Raw genomic sequence first — 20446 nt, 5'->3', positions numbered from 1 at the left:
GCAAAGCATGGCACCAGTGGCTCATGCCTGTAATCCTAGCTACTCAGGTGGCTGAGATCTGAGGATCACAGTTGGAAGCCAGCCCAGGCAGGAAAATCTGTGAGACTCTTATCTCCAATAAACTACTCAGAAAAAGCTAGAAGTGGTGCTGTGGTTCAAGTGGTGGAGCCTTGAGCAGAAACAAAGAGGCTCAGGGACAGCACCCAGGCCCTGAGTTCAAACCCCAGGACCTAGAAAACAAACATATCACAAAATTATAATACACAAGCAAAAACTTGTAACCAAGCTAGGTCAAGAGGACACTTGCACAGCAAGAGAACCAGTGGTTCTGCTGTGTGCCCAGTACACAGGGAAGATGGGAAGCACTGAAGTCAAGATCATGAGCCCTAAGTATACCCTCGGTCGGTGGGGACAAGCTCTCAGGTGGAAGTGGGGTTCTCATAACTGACTCTCACCCTACTCCCTGCCTTAGCTGTCTTCTTGGAAGACTAAGTTTGTCGGAGGCCATTGATCCACAGAGGAGGTGGATCTATAGAGACCCCTAGTGGCCAGGGTGAAGAAAGCAGACGGCTCAGGCTGGCTCTGCTACATGGTCCCCCACTTCTCCCCTTATCCCACCTTCCCACACAATAAGTCCTAGGAAATAGCACTGGAATTTTTTTCCTACCATCCTTGGCTGCAAGAGCCTTTGGAAGGCCATCTTGTTCACTTTCCTGTTGCATAGTATCTTAACAAGATAAAAATCCCCACTATTTCAAAATAGCTTTGAAGGAAACTTGGTAATTTCTTTCCCTCACCCCTTCATTTATTTATCCCAGTGCACTTTCTTCCAAAAATGTCTTCCTTGGGTAAAAATTACGTCTCCCTGGGGCTCCCTGGGGCTTCCTGGGCCATTTCTCTATTAACAGCGATGACCAGTGGCTCAGGAGAGGGACACACGTGCCTCCTGTGGGTTTCCAAACGTCAGGCAGCAATCCAGAGGAACACCATGCAGGGGTCCTGATGGGACACAACAAAGAGTTCTTGGTCTGGATAACCAGAAATGGGATAGGAGACTCTGGATGCTAGAAAATGTCACTAAAATGGCACCAAACCTAGTAACAAGTCTAGAAGGAAGCCGCTTTGTTTAGATCTCCACACACCCAGGCATGGAATCTGATAAGCCCCCAAGGAAGCTTATCAAAGGAGGTAATAGTACTGCATGCTGGGCCCACAGATTCTTCCCAGGAGCCACTGCTGCCATGGTGGCTACTAACTCAGACGAGGATTCTAGACTACCCTCAGAGTCTCAGAGTTGCCTTGTTCCCATTCTATAGAAGTAGAGCCTAAGGCTGGAGTCTTGGCACTAGTCAGATAGGGCCTATGCTTAGAATTCTAGGGCTTGGCACCGTGGTCTACGAGCATCAGGCAGGACCAAAGGAAGTGTGGCAAAGTTTTGTGCTACTCAGACTGGGTGTGCAACCTCAGCTGAACCTCTTCTGTTGCTAAGTAAAGAATCCAAGTGGCTGCAGGACTTCGAGGACAGATTTTTAATCCCTAGTGGAGTGACTTCAGCCAAAGGAAGTGGGAAATAAATTATTGGATGGCTAAAAGTGCCAGGGCGTGTGCTTGCACTGAACAGCTTGTGTTCCTGACCCCAAAACCCATTTCCTGGCCCTGTGACTCTCCATCCTACACTCAGAGATACAGTACCAACATTTAAGGCAAAGCTATTCACTCTGGGAAGTCACTCCATTCTCTGGATCTCCATTTCTCTTCAGGCAAGTGGAATAACCTGTCTACTACTGCCTCCTGCAAGGTTATGATGAGGCTAACCTGAAACAACACAATAGAGCCTGGCATGGTGACATATACCTATAATACCAACACTCAGGATGCTGAAGTAGGCAATTCAAGACCAGCCTGAGCTACATAGCACTCTGCCTCCAAAAACAGCAGCAGAAACCACACCATGGTTGGTGGTCTGAGAATCTGTGTCTTTACAGAAACATCCCAGTGCTCTGGACGTTTGTGAAACAACTCCTATTTGCAGATGTAGGAGATGGATACCATTTTCCCAGACGCTAGCCATGCCTCGGGATCTTGCTTCCTTGTTATTGCCCCAGCTAAGATGTGGCCACCCATGGCCTTGCCCATGATCTATTTCCTCCTCTGAAACTTTCCATTCCATTCTTTGGCTGTTATCCTTTGGCCTCCTCTGCACCTCCCAGGCAAAGCCTCAGAAAGGGGGAGAGATCCAGTCCAATGCATATATTGCCTTTCGTTACCAGTGGGATGGCCCAGAGACTAAGCAAGCCACGGGGGAGAGGAGCAGCCACAGTCTGAGTAAGCAGATGATATATCCAGATGCTATCTCACCCTTCTGCCTTTGGCTAGAAATTGGGTGTGTCAGTTAAATCCCACAGGGCACATCACATATACATATATGTGTACATATATACATACATATTCATATAGGTTTTTTTTTCTGAAATTTGTACTCAAACTTGGTATATGATGCTTTTGCTCATTGGCTGGCCCTCTACCACCTGAGCCATGCCTCCAGCCCAATGTTTCATATTTACATTACCAACTTTGAGTGAGGAGGACACCTGGTACAACTCTTTATTCCTGAATTTCATGGAGAGAGAGAGAGAGAGGGAGGGAAGGAGGGAGTTGGTACTGGGTTTGAACTCAGGGCCTAGACACTGTCCCTTCACTTTTTTTTTTTTAATTAAGAATTTATTTTAAAGTTTTCATATTTTTAGAAATAAAAAGTTTAAAAAACAAAAACTTTATAGAAATAGTAATTTTGTTACATTCTAATTGTCTAGGTGTTCTGTATATTAATATAAAAATATATTCTCAAATCTTTGTAGAACAAAAAGAAAACCATATTAATCATTTAGATACTTTTGAATTTTCTTTACTCCTCCTACAGTTGAACTCAGATATAAAAACTGATTTATACTCTGAAGTGCAAATCTCCAGATGCCAAGTAATCACCCAATTTTGTTATATCCCTTAGCATTTTTGCTCAAAGCTAATAATCTACTATTGAGCTACAGCTCCACGTCTGGCTTCGTGTGTGTGTGTGTGTGTGTGTGTGTGTGTGTGTGTGTGTGTGTGGTTAATTGAAGATAATAGTCACACTTATTTTCCTGCTGTGAGTTGGCTTTGAACTGCCATCCTCAGATCTTATCCTAAAAGCTAGGATTATAGCCATGAACCACCAGTCCTGGCAAAGGAGGGATTTTTGAGCAACCTGTCCCATCGGTTTTAGGCAAATGACATGCAGGTCCCCTGCCCCTAATAAAATGAACTTGTATGTTTGCTTCAGCCGTAGTTAATATCAGTGCTGCTTTGCATCCTATGAGAATGTCTGGCTGGGATGTTGGAATGAGGGGAGCCAGAACCCTGGGACAGCCTCATGGCTGAAGATACAGGTTTCCAGGGCTTCTGTATGCAGGCAGGGACAAGAAGACCAACATCCTTTGCAAACAAGGAGGAGAGGCCCAGAGAAAGGTAATCTGGACTTGTGAGTTTGGACTATTTTTCTCTATACCTCGCCTTCAATGACTAGGCAAGGAGCCTTGTGTAGCTTAGAACATGGCCCAAGGTGTGTATTTAGTATTTGTGGAGATCTGAATTCTGTTCTTGTTGTTGAAAACCAATCGAGTGATCTTGGGTCCCCTAAGCCTCCATTTTTCACTTATACCTCAGGAAGCAGGAATTTGTGGCAGCTTTGAAAGGGCTCTTGAAGTGTGTGGGCTTCTGCACGCCATGCTCAATTCCTGAACAGGCAGGTCAAAAGTCCTGCTCCCAAATGAACCTCCTGGGCTACAAAGCCCTCAGAGCCCCAGAGATGGGAGGCCAAGGCCAGAGCTGCCCTCTCTCATCCCCAAGGTCACAGCAACACGAGAGGAACCAAGAATAGAAGCAAAGCCTCCACCCACCTCACCCACCCAGAGGTGGCACGTGATGGCAGGCAGGAGGAAGGAGGGCTCTGCTCCAGTCCCTGGGTGCTACTTATTTATAGGTGCTACTGGGACTAGGGACCATCCCAAAGGATACACACACAAAAAGGCAGCTGGGGAGGAGCTACCAATAGGGATTTAATTAGCATAATTGAGTGAGATGTGCAAATCAGTGTCGGGACTTCCACTCCTAAAAAGTTCTGCCAGTTTCCATGGTGCCAGGGGTTGAGAGATCTCACTAGGGCTGTGCTCGCGAGCTGTGGCATTTCCCCTCGGTCTGCATCTATAGGTAGGAAGTCTTGGCTCCAGGATTCTTCTTAAGCACAGTCTCCTCATTTCAGTCTCTCAACTTTGCCTGGAAGCTAAAGCTTCTTCAAGCCCTAACCAAAACTAGAATGCTTGGGCCATCTTTCTTCTCCATTTTTTAATCTAATTTCTTGACTATTTACCTGTCTCTAAACCCTCGTAGAGCAGACCTCATTTATTATTTCAGCATTTGAGTTTTGCAATCTCCACCTAAATTAAGTAGTTGTTGGATTTAGTTACTGATTCAAATCCGATTTTCTTTCTTTCTTTTTTTGGTGCGGGTATAAGAGATTTGAACACAGAGCCTCCTACTCTTTCCGGCTATCTTTGCTCACAGCTGGCCCTCTACCAGTTGAGTCACAGCTCTACTTCCTGGCTTTTTGCTGGGAAAGAAGAGTCTCTTAGATTTGTCTGTCTGGACTGGCTTCAAACCTCAGTGCTCAGAGCTCAGCCTCCTGAGTAGTTAAGATGCCAGGCATGAGCCACTGACATTCAGGCTCATTTCTCAAACCTTCTATAATATCTCTTTGCCATCTATGCCTTCGTTTCTTAAAACCTTGGGTGGGGGGGGTTAATACATTGGTATAAATATACACATATATCTGTGCATATGTATGTATGTGCATATATATATATATATATCACTATTTATCTTACTTGCTTCAAACCTAGAGATACTGACCTCTCACACACCCAGTTCTTTTCTTTCACAAATGCTCCAAGCACCCAGCCACCATGGATTTAATTGGAAGTTGCTCTGTGCTTGGTGTGGGGTATAATACATATGATTCTCACAGAGGTACATGAAAGAGAAAAGCGAGGTGGGGGAGGACAGAAAAACAGCTGGAGCCCATGAGTCTGCGGGATGAGTAGACTCTGAGCAAGTAAAGCGAAGGTCTCTACACATCAGAATCACCAGAAGAGCTGGGTGCCAGGGGCTCTTACCCATAACTACCTATAATCCTAGCTACTCAGGAGGCTGAGATCTGAAGATCCCTTCTGAAGCCAGCCTGGACAGGAAAGCCCATTGAGCCTCTTATCTCCAATTAACCAATAAAGAGCTGGAAGTGGAGCTGTGGCTCAAGTCATACAGCACCAGCCTTGAGCGAAAAAGCTAAGGGTCAACACCAAGAATTCACCTGGGGACTTATGGAACTCCAAAGTCCATGACACACCCCTGGCCTATAAAGAAGAGCCTCTGAGACTGGAACTCAGGCATCATTCTTGAAGATTCCCAAAACAGCCAGGATTGGATCCATTGCGACTTGGGGGATAATTTGTGCTTTGAGTTGACTGGAGAATGGAAATCAAGTGGACAGCTATTATTGGCATTTTGGTTTGGGTTTTGCTTATTTTCTTAATACTGAGTCTTCTTATTCATCCTTTCTAAGAAGCCACAAGACTCATCTTTCTGGATTTAGATCTGAGGAAAAGCAGGAGGAGGGAGGGGGGAAGGTTAGAAGGGAGAGAGGAGAGAAGGACTTTGGGGCTGTAGCATCTAGGTTTGCAGGGACATTGTCACAAGTCACACCTCCCTTACTGCCAGGACCTCCTGCAGAATTCCCCCAATTCCATGTCTGGAGTCTCCAGTAACCCCCAGGGAATTGTGGTCCCAGCCTCAGCGCTCCAACAGGGCAACATCGCCATGACAACTGTCAACTCACAAGTCGTGTCAGGTCGGTGCAGGGAATGGGTGTTGGGATTGGGGGAGGGGAATTGGCCCTGGAAGAAGAAAGCATGGCCACCTGAGGAAATCGGGGGACCAGAGTATGGCTTCATTCCAATGGAGGGATCTTTGGGCTGAGGTGCTTAAGTAAAACATCCTGCAAATGGTTAGCACCCAGACTTGCTTGTGGTGGGTTGGCACAAATTTGAGTTAAATTCTCAGGATGTCCTTTCCACACACACCCCCTCCAATACCACCCAGACTAAGTAAAGCTATGTCACTCCCCCCAGCTATTTCCACCAGGGCCTCTGCTCGCCTCTGGATACCATCCCCCACCCCCACCCACTCCTCTTCTAGATGAGGAAGACCCAACCTCAGTGCTCCGGAGCCCCAGCGTCATCACATGTGAATGCCAAGAAAATTGGGGACCCTGCTTGTCTCCTTCCCCTCCCCCACTCCCACCATGGCAGGGAACCCCAAAACTGGTTGTCTCCTCAGGTGGAGCCTTATACCAACCCGTTACCATGGTAACCTCCCAGGGTCAGGTGGTCACCCAAGCAATCCCCCAGGGAGCCATCCAGATCCAGAACACACAGGTGAGTGTCTGTAGGAGTGTGTGCGCCTGGGCATGGGTATGGGGGAGGGTCCTGGTGATTGCTTTTTACCTGCGAGGCACTTATGTAGCCATTCATGCAATCTTCACTATCATCTAAGAGGCAGCGTGACCCTTTCTTTACAGATAAGAAGCTGGGTCTGGCTGGGTTTTATGAACACTGGAGGCTTGGCTGCCTCCTGAGTTTCCTATCAAAGGATCCTGTAACTTCCTATTCCTGCTCTCCAGACTGAGCCATTCTGCATCTGGGTGATAAATAAACGGCAGATCTATACAAAGATCTGCAGCCAGAAGCCTGAGATCTGACAATAACTCTGTGATCTTGGATAAGTCTCCTGACCTCTCTGAGCCTCAGTTCTTATCAATAAAGGGGGATTAATGCCATCTTGCAAACAGCCCAACCAACCTACAGGGTTGTTGTGAGGATTAACTGTGGTGATAATAGGAGAATGGTTTGTACTCTGTAAAGTATCACAGAAATGCTAATAACTGTTAGATGGTTTATGGCAAATTCCTATCTTCAGTACTCTCTGCATGAATCTCACTAATTCCTCTATCTCCTCTTCCATCCCCTCTCTCCCTCCTCTCCTCCTCCTCCTTCTCCTTCCCCCTCCCTTCACCCCTAAGCCTCATCTCCATTCTCTGAGGGGGCCCCATGTGGGGTGAGAGGGAAAGGTGACCTCCCCAGGGCCCTAAGAATGAGTTGGGAATGGGGGCTGGCATCCAGAGCCTGCCGTCACTATGACAACAGGTCCCTAGCCGCTAGCCTCACAGGCTGCTGATGCTGATTTTTTCTCCACGTGCCCCTTGAAGGTTAACCTTGACCTCACCTCCCTCCTGGACAATGAGGATAAGAAGTCCAAGAACAAACGAGGAGTCTTGCCCAAGCATGCCACCAATATAATGCGTTCTTGGCTCTTCCAACATCTCATGGTGAGTGTGCGTGCATACTAGGGGTGTGGGGGCACAGTGGGGGAATGAAAAAACCCACAGCTTGGGTGCCAGGCTCTGCTGTCATTGCCAAATCTGCAGGGGGTGTGGCCAAAGAGTAAGAGAGAGAGAGAGAGCGAGAGAGAGAGCACTGTGTTAGGAGAACTAGCTAGGAGCCAGCTCAGGGGAAGCCTGAGTGGGGCCTAAAGCTGGCACACTGCTACCGCCTCAAAAATAATGTGACGCCAGGACTGGGAATATGGCCTAGTGGCAAGAGTGCTTGACTTGTATACATAAAGCCCTGGGTTCGATTCCCCAGCACCACATATATAGAAAACAGCCAGAAGTGGTGCTGTGGCTCAAGTGGCAGAGTGCTAGCCTTGAGCAAAGAGAAGCCAGGGACAGTGCTCAGGCCCTGAGTCCAAGGCCCAGGACTGGCCAATAATAATAATAATAATAATAATAATAATAATGTGACGCCTCAGGAGGTAATGGTGACCAACACTCAGAAGAGATTTATGTACTGGGCAAAGGTGCAATGTTGAAGCTGTGAACAGAGGAAGGAGCTAGGGATGGAGCTCTTCTGCCAGAAGCCATGCCCACCCAGCCTGATGCAGAGGAGTGTGTTCTTTTCCTTGGGGAAGACACGGGTAGACACAAATGTCTCCCTCCGGATCTGAGCAGTCTGGTGAGGTGCAGTGTAGGCCAGGGAGGTTGAGAGCACCTCTCAGGCAGTCTCAGCTGTAATCTGGCTGTTTCACTAGCCAGCCCAGCTCTAGGGCACATGGTACAATGCCATGGGTTTCATCGTAGTTCTTATAAGGTTTGGTAGTAGGTTCAGTGTTTGTATGCTGTATGAGCCTTTGGTTGGATATTAGGAATGACTTCAGATTTATAATCCCCTAGCACTGATCTTACAGGCTGCAGTAATAAAAGGTGCTGTGTGTGTGTGTGTGTGTGTGTGTGTGTGTGTGTGATGTTGTGTCTACAAAAGAGATTCTAGCAGCCTTCTGGCTTTTTCCTGATACATCAGGACACTTTGACACAGACACAAGACAAAGGGACTTGGGACACTGGGCTGAAAATTGCAGCAATAGAGGAGGCAAGGCCTTTTGTCTTCAGAGAGGAGAGAAATCAAAGGAATCATGGGGAGCCACCCAACTCTGGGGATTTGGGTTACCCCAATGCTTGGCTGATCAAGCCCATTTGAGGTATGAATTGAGTTTCTCCTTTTCTGATTACTCTGATTCTATTTCCCTTGGGGGGGGCCAATAAGCTAACATTTTTGTCCAATGGCTATGAAGTTAAGTGACATACATCAAGACTCAGAACTAGCATAGTGATCAGCACTTAAGAAATTGTTTTCTGGGTGTAGTGATATACACCTGTAATCCCAGCATTTGGGAGGCTGAAGCAGGAAAATCACAAGTTCCAGGTCAGCCGAGACATGCAGTAAGTTCCAGGCCAGCTTGAGCTTTGTACCAAGACCCCATCTTTAACCAACAAAAACAACAACTTAAGAAATGTTTCCTTTGAACTTTCTAGAATAAGGGGTTTGGATTTTGTTTATTGGTTTTTGTTTTTTTGGTGCCAGTCCTGGGCGCTGTACTTGAGCTTTTTCACTCAAGGCTAGTGCTCTTCCCCTTGAGCCACTGCTCCACAATCAGCTTTTTGGTGGTTAATTGGAAAGAAGAACTTCATGGACTTTGCTGCCCAGGCTGATTTCAAACCATGATCTTCAGATGTCAGCTTCCTGAGTAGCAAGGATTTCAGGATTGCAGGTGTGAGCCACCTGTGCCTGGCTTAAGAATACGTTTTTGTTTTTGTTTTTTAATTTGTTTAAGCCAGGGTCTCACTATGTAGCCCAGACTATCCTTGAACTGGAAATCCTCCTGCCTCAGCCTCTCAACTGCTGGGATCACAGGAATGTGATACTCTACCAGGCTTAGAGGAAAGTTTTGAGGCTGAAGTCCAGAATTTATAAAAACTACTTGGGAATGGATATCTGATATGTCATTTTGATTTGCAGTAGCTGTTGATTTTTCCATCATCTATCTGTCTCTTAAGAGTAAAATGACCAATAGGGTCACCCACTCACTTTGTGTACTGTGTCTAGGTATATACCCTGTATCTCTGATTGATAAGTGTCACAAGAATGGGGCTCATCTATTATTTATCTGTGAATTCCCAAGCATGTCCATTGCTATTACTGCCAAAAAGAGGTTCTCCAATGAAACACTTGAGCAAATCTGGATTCCACAAAACACAGTCGTTTCTCCAGTGTTAGTGCTCTAGCTGGCATCGTGAGTTTGTGGGACAGGTAAGGCGTGGCGGCTCTGAATCGCTCTTGTCATGCTTGCTCTGAGTCTGTAGGGAAATCTAAGGTCACAGGCCACATCCTAAGCAGACATTCCCACTCTGCTTCAGGAAAGGCAAGTGGAGAAGGAACGAAGGAAGAAAAGGATTTGGAACACCAGAGGCATTCTGTACCCAATGCAGTGGGAACTTATTTAGTGGTTTGGTTAATTTGCAAAGTCCGTTTTTAAAAAGGAACAACCATTTAAAGGATACTTTATATTCTCATTTAAAAGATATACATTTATTCATTTGCTAATCTCTTGATATAGGGCCAAGGCCTTTTTTTTTTAATTAAAGTTTATCATTTTACTTGCATAAGCCTTTTCCTATAATAAAAATGTCTCCAAACTCCAAGTGGGAATATAAAAAACATATTGACATTTGTGATCTGATCTGGCTATAGGATCTTTCTGGATTTTTATTATGGATTCCAATCTCTGTCTCACCTCATCCTAGCTAGTCAGCACTTAAAACAAAATTGAAGCTGAAGTTTTTCCCAAAGCCTTCTCTACCTAGATCTCTCAACCAGATGTCTTTCTTGGAAACAGAGGCATGGCTCAGATGGTAGAGCACCAGCCATGAGGGACAACAAACAAAAAAGCTAAGCAAGAGAGCCAGGCCCTAAGTACTGGCATAAAATGGATGGATGAATGAATGAATGGGTGAAAAAAGTCTTTCTTTTTGCACTCATATATCATCCATTAAATTACAGAATTACAATAACACATATCTGTATATAAACATGGTGGATTCTGAAAAACAGATCATCTGTCTAATAAGCAGATCCACAAAGCAGCCTATGGTCCTCTGTAGCATCAGAGTCTGACGGCTGCCATTCTGTGATCAGCCACATTCACTGAAGAGATACTGTGCTAAATGCCGGCTTCTCCTGTGGTTGTTCTTCCCCTCAGGCAGAAGTTCATATTTGTGTTATTGTTTGTGTCTTGTGTCATTTCCACCTCGGCATTAACAGCTACAGAGTTGCACGAGGATCAGAGGAGGTTAACTCACAGAGCCTTCTTAGCAGTGAGATCAGAACAGTGTCCTCTGTTCACATCTTCCTCCTGAGGCCCCGAAGAATCGAGTGACATTTCTTGCTCTAATGCTGTGGCTGGAAGAGGCTGAACTGCTGGAAACAATCACTCCACAGCAAGCCCAGGTCAGGCAAGAAGGCCTGGCAGCAGGGTCACGCAAGGAGGAGGAAGAGCTGCTGTCCTCCCCCAGCTTGAGCCCCCTCCTCCCCAGCCCAGCCCCAGATCTCAGTGTCAGCCCGACCTGTCAGGTGATTCTATTTCGGTACGCGATGGCTCTCCAGGCAGCCACACCCCAGCACAGCAGCAGCTTGCTGTCTGTTTGTGTACGCAGAGGTCTTAGAAAAGAACCCAGGCTCAAGTGGGCCCTGCCATCCACCGTAACAGCCACCCATGTGCCAACTACAGCCGCGTGCCAGGGCCGACACTCAGCACTTCAGCGCATTGACTCACTGAAACCACACCAACACCCTAGAAGGTCAGGGTCAGGGAAGATCATACGAAGAAAGCCCCACAGGATTTGAACCCAGAATACTGACCTGACGCTCAAATCTCTCACCCTCCTTCACACTGACACACAACATCTAAGTAGAGAAACATGGAACCTCAACTCTCAGCAGAGCCACACAGCCCTGTCCCATGAGACCTGTGGGACATTTATAGGTGAAGTCACACTGCCTTTTAGCTTCCCTCCCTCGCCCCCTCCCCAGCCATCACCTCCATCCTCCTGGCATGGAAACCAGCCAGGGTCCAGCCCTGCCCTGCTGACAGCCATTCCCTCCCATCCCCTCCTTCTAGCCACCAGGAGCTGAGGGCCTTGCTCCTCCTGAGAGTTCTTCTGTGGTCAAAAGGCGGAATATGCAAAAGTTACCAAGGGCTGCTCCGAGTGACTTCTCAAATCAAAACATGATTCGCATCCCATCAAATTCTCCCTTTAACTGTACAGCTCAGTGGGTTGTGGGGTGTGTGTGTGTGTGTGTGTGTGTGTGTGTGTGTGTGTGTGTTGGTACTGGAGCTTGATCTCAGGGCCTGAGTGATGTCCCTTAGTTTACTCTATCAAGGCTCATACTCTACCACTTGAGCCAGAGCTTCAGTTCTAGCTTTTTGCTGGTTGATTGGAAATAAGGGTCTTATATACTCTCCTGCCTGGCACTGACTCGAAAACTCGAGCCTCAGATCTCAGTTTCCTGCACAGCCAGGAATGCAGGCTTGAACCACCAGGGCCCAGCCTCGTGTGATCTTTTATGGGGTAGCTTCGTTCACTGAGCAATCACATTCTCAAGGTTGGGCCATGTGGCCGTGTGTTCCAGTACATCCTCCCCTTGTGTGGCTGAATCAAATTCCATCATGTGGGGCTGAGCACATCTGGATTCTCTCTCCCGTCGGTCCACAGGCATTGCTTTGGGTGGATTCCGCCTTGTGGGTTTTGAGCAACCCTGCTGCAAACCGTGTATTCTGCACAATCTCTGGGTCAGTCCTCATCTCACACTTGGTCAGATTCCCAGCCCTCTTGCCCAACATCCCTGCCTCTCCTGCTGGGCTCACCCAGCTGAGGGAAACAAAGAGACAGAACCCTGGGCACAACGTGCGCCCTGCGAGAGGTCCCTGGATGAAGAGGGCACGTGGGATGCAACCCTGCTAACTGCCCCTGTGTCTGGTGTTCCCTCCAGTCTCTCCACAGGCATTCTTTACGTGCCTTGTCCCTCCCTTTGCAGGGCCCCGTGTTAAGCCTTGAAAGGAATTACATCGATCTGCCCCTATCAAGGGCTCACTAACAAGATCCACCTGCCCACCTGACTTCCTTCCTACAAAAGGAAAGAATGCAGGCTGTGGACCGGATGCCTGGTGGCGGGACCCCTCCACCTTGTTGGGGGACATGTACTTGAATTGCTGGCCCTTATTAAGTCTCAGCTTCCTCTGCCATATAGTGAGGTCCCAATACCCAGCTCATAGGCTGGCAGTGAGGACACAGCAATGCCCATTGCCCAGTACCCATTTTAGGGATGGCTGAGAGAAACCTTGCCCCTTCCATGGCATCTACGGAGGAGGAGGAACTCCTGGAAGAAGAAGAACATGGCTTAGGAAGGCTGATTTGTTCTTGGTTTGTTTGTCCCGGTACTGGGGCTTGAACTCAAGGCCAAAGAGTATACGCCACACAGATCTTGCATCTCCAGGGAAGGAGGAAGCGTGGTGTATCTCCATCTAAGGCAGGGCAGACAAGTCAGCAACGGGAGTCTGATATCTGAGCGGAGGAGAGGGATGAGGCTGGGCTATACTACGCCCCAGGACCCCCCACGGGAGCCTTCGGCTCTCAGAGAGTCCTCTGAAACTGTCATAGTTGATTTACAACCTCCCAGCATCCTCAGGATGCCTGAGAACTGGGTTAGGAGAAAATATGTGCTCTGCGTGCTTGGCATATGCACAGGGCAGGGAGCAGCCCCAGAGGCTGCAGGAAAGGAAACCCAGCAGAAAACCCTCGAAACCCTCGAGCGCAGTGACCCTCCTAAGTGCTCATCAGCTGCCAGCAATGCCCCAGAGCCTCTTCAGAGCGACAGCCTTAGGCATCGAGCCACAGGTTGATTTCCCCACACATGTGTTAACCCATGCTCGTGTGTACTGGATGCTGACCGGAGTACCTTTCAAATACTATGAGCTGCTCATCTCCTTCACATCCTGGAGCCAGGTAGAATGATTTCCATGTCGCAGAAGAGGAAAATTGACCAAGGTCTTGGGCTTTGGGGAGGCAGGACCAGCATGCAAACCAGGGTTGTCTGACTGTGGAGACCAGCCTCCCACCTGCTTCTCACGGTGACACCTCCCTCATCCCTTGATCAGGACAGTTCGGGGGCCTCAAAAGACCCTGACAGATCCCCTCCTGTCTTTTTTACAAATACTCATTTGTCAGTCAGTTAACTAAGTATGGAAGGGCATGCCTGTAACCCCAGCATTCGGGAGACTGGAGACATGAGGGGTTCCTGTTTGAGCCCAGCCTGGGCTATGTAGTGAGACTCTGCCTCAAAATATTTTAAAAAATAATAATAAATTAAGATGGATCAACAGTATTAACAATAAGACAGTCTACTTTTAGGTAGAATTCCTGGGGCTCAGCATCACTGATGCTGTCCCGTTTACTCTTCTTTAACGCCTGCTGTGACATAGAAATGAAAAGGTGATGGGTACTGCTTCGTCCATTCATTCATTGAACACATGTGTGCTAAAAACTCACCATAAGCCATGTACTCTCCACAGGGCAGAACGCATGAGGGAAGCACAAAAGAAAGACATGATCTTTTTCTAAGAGGAAAAAAAAAGTGACCTAGCTGGGCTTGGTGAGGCACACTTGTAATCCCAGCTGGGAGTCACAGGGAGGAAGGTCATGGTCTAAGGCCTGCCTTAGACAAAAACCAGACCCTATCTGAAAAACAAACCAAAAGGGCCTGGGGTGTGGCTCAAGCGGTAGAAGCTCTTGCTCAAGCAAAGAAGAAAGTCATTATGGTAAAAGTCAGGTGTGGGGGTGGAAATCTTGGGGGCTCCAGGGGGTGTTGGCAGTCTCCTGTCTTTTGACATGGGGGTTGGTTACATGGGTGTTTGCTTTGGGTTAATACATGACACTATCTATTTTCATTTTTTGTACTTTTCTCAATGTGCGTAATTTCAGGGGAGGCAGAGCTAAGAAAAAAGTGGGGGGGAAGAGAAAAATAAAAGACTGGGAAGTCTGCACAAAGGCTATTATAGTAAAAAGAGAGACTCCCTGGGTGACTAATCATACTTCTCTTTATTCTAAAAGGCTTGCCTCCCCCGTCCCTGACACTCTGTTTAGCATCTCGGAAGTCAGGGTGCATCCTTCATCTTTGGCATCTTAGATGTGATCCCTTCAGGGTCCTTACCCTGCTGGCTGCCTCCCCGCCTCTGGGGGGGGGGGGCGGTTCAGACCCTTCTGAGCAGCACCAGGCCCACAGAGTGGTGTCCCAAAGCAGGCCATGACAATGATCAGGAGGGCAGAAGAAGGAAGAAGTGTGTGGTGACCCAGACACCATGCTGGGAGTGGAAGCAGGCAGCTCCTGGCTCTGAGTCAAACACCAAGCCCTGCTCCAGCTTTAGCACAAGAGCTGCTCACACCCATAGGCTGCTTCTCTCCAGGTGCCCTGCCCCTTGGTGACTTGGCTAGCTTGGTGGGGTGATCTGCCTGGGGTAGGAAGTGGAAGGATAATCAAAGGGAGAGAGTTGATGGCAGTTGTCAGAGACCTAGGAACATTCTTCTGACCAGCTCTGGGAAGAACTCTTTTCTTCAAAACTGGAAGCTGCTTTCCAGTGAGACTTGGAGCTGTGGGGCCATGAAGGGAAGAGTCAGAAAGAGCTAGGATGATCCCGGTGCTGGTAACTCCTGCATGAAATCCTGGCTACTCTAAGGAGGCTGAGATCTGAAGATCACAGTTCAAAGCCAGCCTGGTCAGAAAAAGTCTGTGAGCCTTTTATCTCCAATTAACCACCAAAAAGCCTGAAGTGGAGGTGTGACTCAAGTGGTAGGGTGCCAGAAACAGCTAAGGAACAGTGGGAAGGAAGGGAGGGAGGGAAGGATAGAAGGAAGGAACATAGTTATCACTATAGTTTAAGTCACATGTCAGAGGAACTTCTTGGTGATAACGATGATGTCGTGAAATACAACTTAATGGAAACATTTCAATTCCCTTCTCTTCAAACCTTCAGTGTTCAACTCTGTGTTGTCTGGGGGTTTCAGTACACAGCACACAGTGAGTCGATGAACACACATGACTACATCAACTCACTAACTCATCTCAAGTCCAACAGGCAGGCGATCTTTTGCTATTTCCATGTAAAGCTGAGGGTAGAAAGCATAAAGCAAGCAGCCGAGATCTCACAACCACCAAATGCCGGGGCCAGACTTGAACCCCGTCCCTACCCTACTTGGTAGAAAAGAGCTCTTGTCCCATCATGGGATTCTTCAAGCTGGTCCTGAGAAGGTATCTGGAACCTTCTGGTCTGTTCTTTTACCTTCTTTTAGAGGAAAAAAATTGTCTATGGGGACCCTGCAAAGGAATATCCCTCCACCAGATCTCGATCTAGGAGCAACTAGCATGTCTTGATGGCTTCGCATGATCTCATCGCATTCCTCCTCCTGTCCTTGGCCCCAAGCTTTTCCAATTGTGCTAAAAGTAGCGCTGACCCATTCGTGCGGTCTGTCCAGGAGCCAGGACTATTTTGACTGTGTCCTCAGGAATCATGTGGTCTGAGGCATGTACGAGCTGGACTGTTCCTATGAGCACTGGGGCATAGGGCCAGGAATGTTCTGGCCCACACACCTGTTCCCAGAGTAGGACGAAAGGCTACTCCTCACCCACAGCCTCCACACCTCCTGAGGGGCCGAATCCAGCAAGGGGAGGGGGTCGGACTGGTGGGGGGGGGGAAGATGAGGAGTGTATGCCCTGATCCATAAGAGAGCAACCAGCCAGTTTGCAGCGTAGGTCTTCTAGCTCTCTCTCCCTTGGACAGGACATGCTGACCTGGGAGTCTGTGATATCCATTCAGTTGGGGCCCATGGACACCTCCCTGGGAAGACTTCTGTCAGAACTGCCCTTGGAACTGTTCCTTTCTGGAATGGCCAGGCTATGCTTCAAAGTCCATCCTCCTGTGACTCAAGGGGTACTTAGCAAAGACCCTTTAATAGAACACTTTCCAACCAAGTACTGGTGGCTCACGCCTGTAATCCTAGCTACTCAGAAGGCTGAGATCTGAGGACTGTGGCTCAAAGCCAGCCTAGAGAGACAAATCCAAGATACTCTTATCTCTAATTAACTACAAAGAAGTCCAAAGTGGAGGTATGATTCAAGTGGTAGAGTACAAGCCTTGAGCAAAATAGCCAAAAGTTCAAGGGCCAGTACTAACACAATCAATCAAGCATCCATCAGTCAGTCATTTCTACCCCATTTCCTTCCCATCTCAGTTCTGAGTACTTAACTTTAGGTGACTCTCATTTCCAACACCCAAGATACATGGACACGCGGCCTCGGTAGGCTGATGACCCCCAAAGCCAGCAAGACCAGCTCAGCTCTTCTCAGAAAAGCAATCTTCATTGTTTTATGTGTATTCCCTCACCCATTCCCACTCCGTGCTTAAATATGACCTCTGCCTGTCACTTATCTGGACAGTGGAGAGACGGGGACAAATGGGACTGGGTCTCTGCCCAACAGCAGTTTCTTGGCCACCTGGGGGAGTCTTAGGTACAAGACATAAAGGTCTAAAGGTTGTTGTATTGTGGTCATATGGTTGTCCTGCAAATCCATGAGCTCTGCATCTGTGGATTTGACAAACTGGATTAAAAATTAGTGAAAAATAGGTCTCCATAGTGAACACGCATGGATCTTTTTTGGTTATTATTCCCTAAACAATATGGTATTGCAGTCATCTGCATAGCATGTCCATTGTCATCTAGAGATGGTTTCAAGTATGCAGGTGGACATGTAAAGGTTCTATGCAAGCACGATGGCATCTTCTACAGGGACTTGAATCTCCATGGATGCTGGCGCCAGTCCCCTGTGGATGAGGAGAATCTACTTTGTTCATAGGCTTCTAGCTATGGACAGGAGGCTGCTTGGCTGTTTCTCATGACCAGGGAGTTTGGAGCCCTGTGGAGCCCAAGGACACGCCTCCTTCCCCAGATGTCCCCAGTCCCCACCTCTCTGCCCTTTGGGGCCTGTAATCTCTCCATCCAGCCATCCTTTGCTCTTTCCAATTAGCCTGAAATTGGCTCCGGTAACGCGGATGTGCTGTCTTCTTGTTAGAATCTTAATATTGTATGAATCACAAGTCCCAGCTGCCCTGGTGTGGCGGTCAGGGTCAGAGGTGTGAATTAAAACAACACAGGATCCCGAGTGCTTCAGTCGGTTGGGGGGGGTGGTGTTCCTAAGGCCAGTGGAAGAAAAGAGGTCACTTTCCTTTGTCACTGCTAATGAGAGTTCTCCCAAGACCGTTGATCTCAGACTCTTTCCTTCAAGAGCTTTAAACACCTGGCCCACATCACCCTAGAATAGCAGGATGAAGAGCTACCTTTGAGTGTTTTACAGTTATAATTTCATTTCATCGCCAGATGACTTTATGATGTCTGGTGAAGTGGCGTGCCTGTGATCTCACAGCTAGTCACAACAGCCAGTTTGTGTGTTCCAATTTCTGGACCTCTAGAAATCCCAAGACTCACTTTCTATTAGGAACACAATTAAAAGGAAATAATTCCGGTCTGAGGATGCTAGGGGACTTAGCCACCCTCCCTTAAAGTTCCAAGGTCTCCCCTAACTTCCAGGACAGAGCTTTGACCTATTCAGATTCACCCATGCCTACCGTTGCCAGGCACTGTGCTGAATCCTGAGAGAGATGTGGAAATGTGTAGACTCGGTTATCTGTGGCTCACCATCCAATGTGCTCCGGAAGCCCTCCTCCCCAGACTTTTCCTTTGTTTACTGTGACACCCCATTGGCTACCACATACTTACCTTCCTCAAGCTTCCATGGTGCTCACTGCCCAAGCTACAGCATCTCCTTCTTTGGTCAGCAGTCACTTATATGTGGAAAGCACTGGAGGATACATTAGCAAGTGTGTGTTCACATGTGCGTGCACATGCTTGCCAGTACTGGGGCTTGAACTCAGGGCCTCATGCCCTTGCTTGGCTTTTTCACTCAAGGTTGCTGTGCTACACTTGTGCCACATCTCTGCTTCTGCTTCTCCACCCCCCCCCCCCCCCCCCGACTCCCCGGTTAATTGAAGAGTCTCACAGACTTTTTCTGCTCAGGCTGGCTTTGAACCTCAATCCTCAGCCCTCACGCTCCTGAGTAGCTAGGATTACAAGTGTGAGCCACCCGTACCTGGATCAAAAGTGTATGTTATGCCTTCCTAAGTCCCAGTCTCAGAGAGGGGGCAAACATGTAATCAATTCAAGGACTAAAGTGTCTGAGTGTACCGGAGACACCCACACTACTTGACTCTCCCCAGAGACACTGACTCAGTCTTAGAAAGTTAGCACCATGAAGATGACTGGGCGACAGTTGACTAAGTCATGAAATGACACTGAAGAAGTCATTCCATTCCTTCATCTATAAAGTGAACATATAATGCCTCACTGCTAAAGCTGTGTGTGTGTGTGTGTGTGTGTGTGTGTGTGTGTGTGTGTGTGTGTGTGTGCTGGTACCAGGGCTTGAACTCAGGGCCAAGGTGCTTTGCTTTAGCATTTTCCCTTAAGACTAGCCCTCTACCCCTCAAGCCGCACCTCCATCCTGGCTTCTTTTTTTGCTAGTTAATTGAAGATAAGAGTCTCACAGGCCTTTCTACCCAAGCTGGCTTCAAGCTGTAATCCTCAGATCTTAGCCTCCTGAGCAGCTAAGATTATAGGCGTGAGCCACCAGTGCCCAACTCTGTTGGCTAAAGTCTTAAGGGTAGGTTTGATTCAATGAAACAAATTGTTATGAAGGGATTTCATGGGTTATAAAGTCCTATGCCAACAGAAGACTGCCTGGCTCTTATGGAGGCCTTGCATACATCTGGACACCTAGCAGTTATTCAGAAAATATCAGTTCATCTCGATTAAAGCATTTCATTTACGCCATTCACCTCCTTCTGTGGGTTTCTGAGGCAGCTGTGAATCCTAGCACTGAGAATGAATGCCTGTCTCCTGCATAAGTGAGAACGATGTGAAAAACTTAGAGTCTCTACAAACGCTGAACTGACCCAGAAACCAGTTTGGTGCCTACTGTAAGACTAGGCTGACAGCCATGTGGCCCAAAACATGAGCCTCGAGCACAGGGCAGCCTCTGTCCAAGCCCTCGGCCCCACTGGGGGCCTTTCTCCAGTTTGGGACCCTAAGCCACCAGGGCTGCCTGGCCCAGGGCTGTGCCTTTGTCTTGGGTATGGTGTTTAGGGAGACTGCAGGCCTGTTCCTTATTAGCCCTTCCCCTCTCATTTCAGCACCCCTACCCTACGGAGGATGAGAAGAGGCAGATCGCAGCCCAGACAAACCTCACGCTCCTGCAAGTAAACAACTGGTGAGTTAATATCATCTGCCTCACAGAGCTCAGATCCAGGGGCACAGGCATGGCAAGGGTAGCAGGGAGGAGAGAGAGAATGCCCAGGCCTGCCTCGCTCTCAGCCCAGCTGCCAGGGCAGCCCTGCTCCCAACGGGGCTGGAAGCAGAGCCAGAATCAACACTGGCCTTGGCTTCATCTGTGGCTTCTTACCGCCCTCTGCTGGTGGCTCACGCCCTTGACCCTCGCTCCTCGGGGGGCTGAGGTCTGAGGATCGCAATTGGAAATCAGCCTGATAGGAAAGCTCGTAAGACCCAAATTTCCAATTAACCAGCAAAAAGCTGAAAATGGTAGTAAAGCCAGATTTGGGGGGGGGGGGAGAAGCTAAAGGACAGTGCCCAGGCCCTGAGTTCAAGCCCCAGTACAAGTGTGTGCACACACACATGCACACACACACACGCATACACTCCACAAAGGCTGGAGAGGAGGAAGATTTGCCGTTTGGACCTCACAGAGATCTCTGCTCTCCCCTTCTCTCTTTCCGGCTGTCCTATCAAACT

The 20446-nt window shown here is 48.2% G+C and overlaps 1 protein-coding gene across 9 annotated transcripts in view; it reads left to right on the top strand.

Moving 5' to 3' along the window:
- The window catches only part of Pknox2 (PBX/knotted 1 homeobox 2), a 248935-nt gene that overhangs the window by 226465 nt on the left and 2024 nt on the right, over positions 1-20446 (top strand). For 8 of the 9 annotated variants that reach the window (XM_048343710.1, XM_048343704.1, XM_048343707.1 and 5 more), the window contains 4 exons: positions 5809-5938; positions 6427-6524; positions 7355-7474; positions 19831-19907. In XM_048343710.1, coding sequence (XP_048199667.1) covers positions 5809-5938; positions 6427-6524; positions 7355-7474; positions 19831-19907 — 425 coding nt within the window. The remainder of the gene's footprint in view (positions 1-5808; positions 5939-6426; positions 6525-7354; positions 7475-19830; positions 19908-20446) is intronic. The other variant, XM_048343712.1, reaches the window with a different exon arrangement.

The sequence above is a fragment of the Perognathus longimembris genome, chromosome 3, assembly GCF_023159225.1.
Source record: "Perognathus longimembris pacificus isolate PPM17 chromosome 3, ASM2315922v1, whole genome shotgun sequence".
Classification (NCBI taxonomy): Eukaryota; Metazoa; Chordata; class Mammalia; order Rodentia; family Heteromyidae; genus Perognathus; species Perognathus longimembris.
Note: the sequence above shows the minus strand (reverse complement) of the source record. Positions and strands in the feature narration are given on the sequence as shown.